The sequence below is a fragment of the Triticum urartu genome, chromosome 6A (genome assembly GCF_056163025.1).
Source record: "Triticum urartu cultivar PI428250 chromosome 6A, HENAU_Tu73, whole genome shotgun sequence".
Classification (NCBI taxonomy): Eukaryota; Viridiplantae; Streptophyta; class Magnoliopsida; order Poales; family Poaceae; genus Triticum; species Triticum urartu.
Genome location: NC_141878.1, coordinates 607,216,300 through 607,225,156, shown reverse-complemented (window position 1 = coordinate 607,225,156; position 8,857 = coordinate 607,216,300). Strand labels below are relative to the sequence as shown.

At 42.3% G+C, this 8,857-nt stretch overlaps 2 protein-coding genes and 1 long non-coding RNA gene across 5 annotated transcripts; 2 read left to right on the top strand and 1 right to left on the bottom strand.

Annotated features, from left to right (window-relative positions):
* Nucleotides 1-391: 391 nt before the first annotated feature.
* LOC125528034 (uncharacterized) lies at nucleotides 392-5,047 on the bottom strand. Of its 3 annotated transcripts, none has more exons than XM_087529383.1 (4): nucleotides 4,809-5,047; nucleotides 1,460-4,676; nucleotides 971-1,346; nucleotides 392-718 (listed from the first exon to the last, which is right to left on the bottom strand). In XM_087529383.1, the coding sequence occupies exons 2-3, from the start codon at nucleotides 4,134-4,136 to the stop codon at nucleotides 976-978; spliced, it is 3,048 nt and encodes a 1,015-aa protein (XP_087385509.1). In that variant the 5' UTR covers nucleotides 4,137-4,676; nucleotides 4,809-5,047; the 3' UTR covers nucleotides 392-718; nucleotides 971-975. The 3 variants fall into 3 exon arrangements, with proteins under 3 accessions (XP_087385509.1, XP_087385511.1, XP_087385510.1); XM_087529385.1 differs by having other exon boundaries at nucleotides 1,460-4,555; XM_087529384.1 differs by having other exon boundaries at nucleotides 1,460-4,155.
* A 1,013-nt stretch (nucleotides 5,048-6,060) lies between these two features.
* On the top strand, nucleotides 6,061-6,549 carry LOC147967254 (uncharacterized). The gene is made up of 3 exons (XR_015607918.1): nucleotides 6,061-6,122; nucleotides 6,258-6,374; nucleotides 6,451-6,549. It is a non-coding gene; the product is annotated as an uncharacterized LOC147967254 (long non-coding RNA).
* Nucleotides 6,550-7,416: 867 nt separating this feature from the next.
* On the top strand, nucleotides 7,417-8,398 carry LOC125528036 (BTB/POZ and MATH domain-containing protein 2-like). Its single transcript, XM_087531078.1, has 2 exons — nucleotides 7,417-8,034; nucleotides 8,072-8,398. Exons 1-2 carry the CDS (start codon nucleotides 7,417-7,419, stop codon nucleotides 8,396-8,398), a joined length of 945 nt encoding a protein of 314 aa, XP_087387204.1.
* The last annotated feature ends 459 nt before the right edge of the window (nucleotides 8,399-8,857 follow it).

The window sequence follows — 8,857 nt, the reverse complement described above, 5'->3', positions numbered from 1 at the left end:
GCGCTCTGGGTAACTGGTTCAAAGCCATCTCTCACTCCCAGATACTCACTCAGAAACAACTATAACCCAAATCAATGCCACACAGTCTGACAGGAAAATTGACAAATGAGAAACACATACATCTTGAGCAGCAGTTGCAGCCAGCATAGACAAGAGAAGACAAGAGAGATCGATCATCTAGGCGCTGGCTCTCAATGAAGCTATATATCCCTAGTCAGTCAGGATGGATCTTCTTATTATGAGTAACTTGAGAGGACTGTACAAGTGTGTGAGATGCCCGGCCGGCCAGTTGTGTATTAAGGATCGGATGGAGTAAATCCCTCAAGAGATGTAAATTGCCAAACACAGGAATCCTTAAGATTACTAATCATTATTATTTTTCATTCACAAATGACAATCAATCAAGCTAATATATGTATTTATAGTTCGATCGTTCGTACAGCCAACTTAATGTTAACATAAATCAATAAAAATATATATACACTACTTCCATGGGTTTCTGGGCAGTATGATATGGTTTGACAGATCTAGATGGAGAAACTACATATATGTCTGTCCCTTGTCAGGGTCGAAGCTCTGCCTCCCTTGACCAACATCACAAGAACACACACACACACACACACACACACACACACGCACATATTGCTTATTTATTTAATTGTTGATTATTCACGCAAAGTTGACTTCCAGTTTCTCTCAGCTAGCAACTGCCGGCAATCTGCATAAGCATCACAAACAATTATTACTAATATATACTATGCTGCTCATGCAAACCTTGTTCAAATTGTATAGTACAACTATTGGTGAAGGAATGGCACATTCATGCATTTACTGATAATTAAAGCATTACCAGGAACCAAAAACTAACTACTCCCTCCGTCCCATAATATAAGAACGTTTTTGACATTAGTGTAGTGTTAAAAACGTTCTTATATTTTGGGACAGAGGGAGTAGTAAATTAAGTGTCTACCTTAATTAGTTCTCTCTAAGATAAGCCTCCTTGATTCCGTGCAGCCTTGCAGCCACTTCATGCATGTCGAGGCGCTCGTTCGGAGACACCTTGGTGCAGCAAAGTCCAATGTTTAGCACTGAAATTAAACAGTTCAAGTCCTTTGCCTTCATGGCCGATCGACTTCCTTGGGGAAACTCCACTTCATCTTGTAGTAAGTCAAGGTCAACAATCTGTGATATTCCACAAGGATAGTTCACCTCGACGAATTTTACAATGTCCAGTCCATCCTTGAACATGTCGTCAGTTGGCCTCTTACGTAAGAATATTTCAAGTAGAACGATGCCAAAGCTATAGACGTCGCTAGCAGTCGATACATGAGCGCCCGTTGCACATTCTATAGTAGCTCACATGCAAGAATATATAGGTTAATCCCATGTTAGTATATATATACAGGCAGAGATCATTCTCAACTTAAAGAGGAGGATATGAAAATCTCAGCATTATTACCTGGAGCAACATATCCAATTGTGCCCTTTATGGCAATTGAAGAAGTGGAGTATGAGCCGCTGGCTAATGATACCGCTGAATCAACTTTAAACCTTGCAAGGCCAAAATCTCCAACATGAGCTGTCATATTGTCATCCAATAGAATGTTGCTAGGCTTCATATCACAATGAACAATCGTCCTTTCATTGTTATGGTGTAGGTACTCCAATGCATCTGCTACGCCCACCACAATGCTTAGCCTTTGAGCCAATGTAATAACATATCTCCGGTCTGAAGAGCCCTCGTCGTCTTGAGTTGAGTATAGTAGTCTATGTAAGTCCCCTCCAGGCATGAACTCATACACTAGAGCTTTGAAATCATTTCCGTTAGAATCAATGCTTGAGCATGCAGTTAAGATAGGGACGAGATTACGGTGCCGCACATTTCTTAAGGCGTTACATTCTGAAATGAAGCTCTTCTGTGACCCCCTTGTCTCTAGATTGAAGACTTTTATGGCAACATCACTTCCATCTTGAAATAATTTTCCTTGATAAACAGAACCGTATCTCCCTCTTCCGATTATGTTGGCCGTTGCAAACCCCTGTGTTGCTCTAGCAATATCACTGAAAGACACTTTGGGAAATTGTCTACCAAATGATGGCAGCACTAAAGATTTCCTCTTATGTTTTCCCCTCCAGAACAATAAGACAAGTATGACCATAGCAATCAAGACTATAATGACCACAGGGGTCACTACTTTGAGTACAACGTAGGGCTTGTGATTGGTTGACTTTGAAGGCATATCAGGGCATGCCGGTAAGTGTAACTCCAAAACCCCACCACAAAGCCTGCGATCTCCATGAATTCGCACAGCTGTTGCATTCTTGAAGATTCCTTCAGTTGGGACCTCCCCCTCAAGATGGTTGAATGACAAGTCTAGTTGCTCAAGATATTTCAGGTTGCCGAGAGAGGCTGGTATCGACCCAGTCAAGTTATTGCTAGAAATATTGAGAACACTTAGGCTGTGGATGTTGCCTATTGAAGTGGGGATGCTACCGCTAAATATATTTGAATCCAAATTGATTCCTTCCAAACTTTCACAATTACCCAGAGTGTTTGGAATATCTCCAGATAGCTTGTTTGTTGAAAGTGACAAATATGAGAGTTGTTTGGCATTGCCAATCTCCGTAGGAAGACGTCCATCAAGGTTATTGAAAGATAGATCAATTAAAAATATTGTTGGGATTCCAAAGATCTCCTTTGGCACCGTACCATGAAGACTGTTGTTGGAAATGTCTAAATGTTGAAGCATTTGGAGGTTTCCTAGGCCTGGGGGTATGAGACCACCAAACTTATTAGAGCGTAGAAGGAGTTGGCCCAGTTGAGATAGATTTGAAAGGGATGTTGGAAGGAACCCTGTAAAGTTGTTCTGATATAACCATATAGTCTGTAACTTCTTGAGACATCCAAGCCATTCAGGAATCTCACCCGTAAATCGATTGTTATACAAACTTAATCTAGTCAGGTTGGTAAGATTTTCAATGCCAGAAGGAAAACTCCCTGATAATTTATTTTCGGACAGGTATAGAGTATCGAGCTGAGAAGAAAGGTTACCCAATGAAGCTGGTACGTGACCTTCTAGAAAATTGGAAGCGATTGAAAAAATTTGTAGTTGTGTGCAATTGGCTAAGCTATCCATAAACTCCCAATCTTGATCGCTATGTGTTTCGAGTTTATTTTGCCCCAGATTTAACTTATACAGTTTTGTCAGTTTTCCGATGGAGCTAGGGACCACCCCTGTGAAACTGTTCAATGATATATCAACCAAGGACAGCTGTGAAGCGTTTATCAAGGAAGGGGGCATATGCCCTTGAAACAAGTTATTGGCTAAAGTGATTTCCTGAAGATTAGGTAGATATTTACCGAGATTGGATGGCAGCTCTCCAGTAAGATAATTAAACGAAAGGACAAGACTAGCAAGAGTAGACGTATTCAAGATGGCTTGTGGAAACGTACCCACCAACTTGTTTTTACTAATGCTTAGGAACTGTAGCCTGGGTAGCGTTGCAAAGCCATTGGGGATGTTTCCTTGTATATTATTTGATGAACATTCAAATAAGAATAGTGCTGTCATATTGGCAAGGTAATCCGGAATGGTTCCAGTAAGATTATTACCTCCAAGGCCGAGTACTTCAAGGTTGAGAGGAAAATCCATAGGAATTTGCCCTACTAGATTATTGCCATTTAGACCTAGACCTATGAGATTTGAACAGTTTGCAAAACTAGGTATAATTCCTTGTAGTGTGTTATTACTCAGCACGAGGCGTTGCAGGCAATGCAAGTTTCCAAGAGATGGTGGGATCTGCCCAGTGAACTTATTTGTCTGTAGGAGCAGATGTTTGAGGAGTGTTAGATTTGCAAGCGAAGGGGAGATTTTTCCGACTAAACCTTTATCTGGAAGCTGAAGAGCAATTACTTGCCGAGGATTTTTTGCTCGACAAGTAACACCTTCCCAGTAACAAAAGTGGGTGCTGTCATTCCAGGACATGAGGGATCGCAGTGGGTCGACAGTTGCCTTCTTGAACTCGAGCAGTGACAACCGGTCTGTCTCGTTTCCGTACAAGGAGCTGCAGGTGTCAACATTTGCAAAGGCAACCAAGAGCACCAAGAGGAATTGTCCAACTATGATAAACTTCATCGTTGGGCGGTCGCGCTACCTAAATTTGCATAAATAAATTTGATAATAAAAACAGAAGTTCAGTTCAGGCAACTGTAATTAAACTAAAAGGATGCTTATTATGTATCGACCGATCGATATACATGTGATCGATGTATCATATACTGAATTGCATATACCTAAACAGTTAGCCCAATTGCTTAAAAACTGGCAACGAAAAGGTGTGTAATATATTTGTACAGCACTACAGACATGTTGAGTTTCACCCGAAGATCCAACATAGGAAGGAAATCATGACCACTGCAGAAAACAGGAAAAAAAGAATGCTACTTGAACAAGATTGTTGCTCTCGGTTCCTTGAAAACATATACCTAAAAGAACGCTACTTGAGTTTTTTTTTTCCTTTCTCTTTCCGTCAAGACTGTCGTCGTTCTCGGTTCCTTGAACAAGATTCAACACAAAGCAAAGACTTGAGGCCACTGAAACCACTTTCCTTGGTATTAACTATGGAGTAATTCTTTAAGACAAAGATCGCAATTTGCTTGCAGCAGAGTAAGTTATCTGGTGTAAATAATCCAGTAAGTACTCGGTAGATAGTGAGAGTGTGGTCATGTATGCTCGATCAGAATCAGAAGAGATAAAAAGGAATAGAGAAAAGCTAGCTTAAACAAGAGAGATACGATGGTAGCTTACAGTTTGTGGATCGATCGAAGGAAGAAGGGCGAAGAGCTTGCAACACGTACGAGATTGTGTTTTCTCAGTGTGTGTGTGTGTGTGTGTGTGTATTTGCGCGGCTGGTTGATGTATTGTAATAATAAAGATAGATACATAGGTCGCTGGCTGGTATAGCAAAGTAGACTCCAGCCAAGCAAGTCTTTGGTGGATGCATGGCTACAGATTATCAGATTTGTATGGTGCTGCTTTGCTTGGAGTAGTCCGCGATCGATGTGAAAGCATGTGGTACGGGAATTAAAACAGAGCACGTCTTCCATTCCTCAACGTCAAGGAATTCATATACGATGACGATGATGGTGATGGAAGACGTACATAGGGGGCTAACACGCATGTGGCTGCAATGCTTCACTTTCTCAACACCACGAAAACCAACCATTTTAATTTGGCTGATGTATTTATTCGTGTGTAATGTAAAACCAACAGCAATGCTTCGTGTGTACGTGTGTAAAACGTACGCTCATGTATTTATATATTCCACACAACATCCGTATTCTATGATTTGATGCATTATGTCAAATCCGTATTCCACACAACACCCACATGGCCTCTTCTCCCTCTCTCTATCACTTTTCACTAGCAACACACGCGCGCGCACACATGTTCGCACGAACAACACACGCACACCCGCACGTTCACATGGACAGCACACCCACACGTTAGAAGAAGCACCGTTGTACACTACATTAGGGAGATTAAGAGGGACTAGTGAGATGCATATGTACTCGTCTACGACCATCGAAATAGAATACGTACAATACAAAAGTCGTGTCAAATGCATGGCGAGATGAAGATACTGATCGTGTGAATCAAAGGGCGGTGTAGATGACAAGAGACTAAGTGAAGGAGATTGCAACCATGGCATACCACATGCATGTATTATTCCTTACAGTACTGACATGTAGATCTACTCGTTTACAATTTGTGAAACCGAAAATGTACAACACAAAAGTCGAAGAAAACTTCAACGGTCGACCGTGTGCCACGGATTTGCCAAAATTCGTCCAAAAAAAAAGGCTTCAAATATGAACATGAAAATCAACATGTACAGTGAACGAAACTACAATCCAATCGCCTGAATGGAACCGGGATATCAAGGAACATCTTTTTCATGTACATCTTCTCACGAATTGAAACACGGTTGTATAGGAGAGAAGAGACTAAGTAGAGAAGATTAAGAAAGTGATTAGGGGAAAATACGCGCCAAACAGTACAAGCTCTTATGCAATATTGGACTACAAAAGGGTCCAGAAGGTTGCGATGTATTCTCTGCAGGTGATACATACTTCTCCTCTGCATTGTGAAGTTCAATTTATTTGCATGGATACTTGGCCCATTTATATTCTCGGGGATGCAATTGCTGTCTCTTGTGTTGATAGAAAACACAGATTAAATTATTGTCCATTGCAGATAGGACTAGCTAGCGGGTTAGCTTTGGCAATTGGCCTGTATATCTCATTTGGCAGTATAGCAAAGCTATTTACCAATGACCCTCAGGTCCTAGCGGTTGTGAGCTCCTGTGCATTGGTATGCCTTCCTACTTTACCACTTAATTGTTACGTACATCTAAGCCTTATTCTGAAAAAAAAAACTTTCGTTTCAGTTTGTCTGTGCCAGTCAACCAGTTAATGCCTTGGCATTCATCTTTGATGGCCTCCATTATGGCGTCTCAGATTTTGACTATGTCGCTCAAGCTACGGTATAATAGGAAGCTAAATTGCCATAATAGGAGGCGAATGGAAAACAGCACAACAATCAGCTGCAGCAGCCAGCAGGGAATAGATCTGAGCGCTCTTGAGGCTTCAGGCTAGAGAATCAGCGCAGGAAGAGTAGAGGGCGAGAAGCTCTCTGCAGTAGAAGCTCGCTGCCAGGACGCGGCAGCTAGGTGCCGAGGAACATGGAATAGAGTTGGCGACAATTTTTTTTTTCAGGCCTGTTACCGGGATATACACATAGGAACCAGCTCCCGCTGCTATGCATGTCCAGCTGGACCTCTTGGGCCTTACGGCCTGATTATTGACACAACTTGTAACTCGTTCTGTGGAGTAGCGGCCCAGAAAACTGTGCTACGAGCGGGACAAACGAGAAATTAATTAGCGTAAACCAACTGAGGACCCAGCCAATCGTGCGCGTACATGAGTCCCTAAATTGTTGTGGAGGCTCCTAGGTAGCTCCGTTTTATTGTTTAGTAATTGTTACGTACACGGCACACCATATCTAGCCTTATTCTAAAAAAGGAAAGTACTAGGGATCAGATTACAGATATATGCTTCCTATCAGACCAGTAAATGGCCGTAGGATTAAATAAAATCATCCTAATCGTCCAAACCTATCGTGCGGGTCTGATGGTAGTTAATACTCAACTGTTTACGTACGTGAATAATGCATCCGAGAACAATACGCTGGTGGTAGTTAATACTCCGGTGCATGCTCCCAATGGACTGATTCCGTGATTTCTTTCTTCTTATTATTAACAGCTTCCTTGAATAATGCTTCCTAAAATATTCTGAATAATTGTGACTAGTTTCAAAACTAAAATTATAATATAATATAATAATGATATTTTTAGATGCATTTCTCCAACGGCCAAGACTCGGACTGTGCCGACTTCATTTCTCTCGAGCTTTCCTGTCTCCAAAGAGACGATGCCAACAAGAAGAAGAAGCAGCAGCATGTGGTGGAGGCCAAGGTCGTTTTCAGTTTCATAGACCAGGTTGAGATGCAGAATCCAGTCTACATTGCTCAAGCTGAGACATGCAGCTTCCATGATTTTTCTCGGGCCAGACACATGTTCATCACAAGACAAGCCCTTGAACAATCATCAGTGAATCTAAAGGACGACACCATGGTCTCCTCCTCCTCCTCCTGCAATCCCAACACCAAGGACCAACTCCTGCCTCACATGTGCCAGCACTTTGAACATCTCCTTCAAACTGAGGTGGGCGCTGATGTGAAATTCGAGGTCGGCGGAGACACGTTGGCTGCACACCGGTGTGTGCTCGCAGCCCGATCCAGGGTCTTCATGTCACAACTCTTTGGCCCCATGACGGAAGGCACTGATAACACCGGTGTCATACACATCAAAGACATGGAAGCAAGCGTGTTCAGGGCTTTGCTTACCTTTATCTACACAGACTCATTCCCTTTTATGGAGGAGGACAACGGACAAGAAGAGGAGGAGGAAGCAGCAGAGGATGAAATGTCACCGGTTGTGTGTGCAACAGGGACAAGATGAGGATGAAACGTGGCTGCAATGGCATCAAGACTTGCTGGTAGCGGCTGACAGATATGACGTCCAACGCCTCAAGTGCATCTGTGAAAGGGAGTTGTCTGAGCAATTGTGTGTGAGCTCGGTCATGTCCACTCTTGCTCTAGCCGAGCAGCACCACTGCCATGGATTGAAACAGGCGTGCTTCAAGTTTATCCAAGTCCAGTCCCCCTCATGTCTGCAAACACTAATCGCATCTAATGGCTGGGATCATGTCTTTGAGACCTACCCCTCGGTTTTGAAGGAGCTCATTGCAAAGCTTGCTTCGAACCACCGGAAATAACACTTTCTATGCCGTACATGTAACTTGTTAGATCTGAAGTGACGGTCTTATGCATATGTGGGATCCTCTAGAGAGATTGCTTTTGTCTTGTCATCTACTGTATAATTTGCGTATCTGCTGGGCAAACTGTCGCTTGGTGCAGTGGTTGGTCTGTAAATTCCTTGGTGTGTAAGCGCAAATTGATCTGGTCAGTATGGAAGTTCCCTATCTAATGGTTTTATCCTCATGTATGTATATGTTTCTCTGTGTATTAGGTGTGTCGTACATCGTTCCTTTCTGCCTCCTTATTCTAGCTAGCTAGCTAGCTATTCTAAAGAAGAAGAAGAATGTTGATGTTTCTAGAAAGTCATCTTAATTATGATCCTGGAATTAAGGGAACGAATCTGGATAACAAAACAGTTGAGCAAGAATTCTGGTTACCATGACAGTGATAGTGTGAACTCTTGGTCCAGTTCCTAG

Bases quoted from the DNA above. Each gene is read 5' to 3' on its own strand.
- LOC125528036 (XM_087531078.1), top strand. From the start codon at position 7,417: ATGCATTTCTCCAACGGCCAAGACTCGGACTGTGCCGACTTCATTTCT. The intron at 8,035-8,071 runs GCAGAGGATGAA...TGTGTGCAACAG, and splicing joins AAGAAGAGGAGGAGGAAGCA to GGACAAGATGAGGATGAAAC.
- LOC125528034 (XM_087529383.1), bottom strand. From the start codon at position 4,136: ATGAAGTTTATCATAGTTGGACAATTCCTCTTGGTGCTCTTGGTTGCC. The intron at 1,347-1,459 runs GTAATAATGCTG...GAGCTACTATAG, and splicing joins AATTGGATATGTTGCTCCAG to AATGTGCAACGGGCGCTCAT.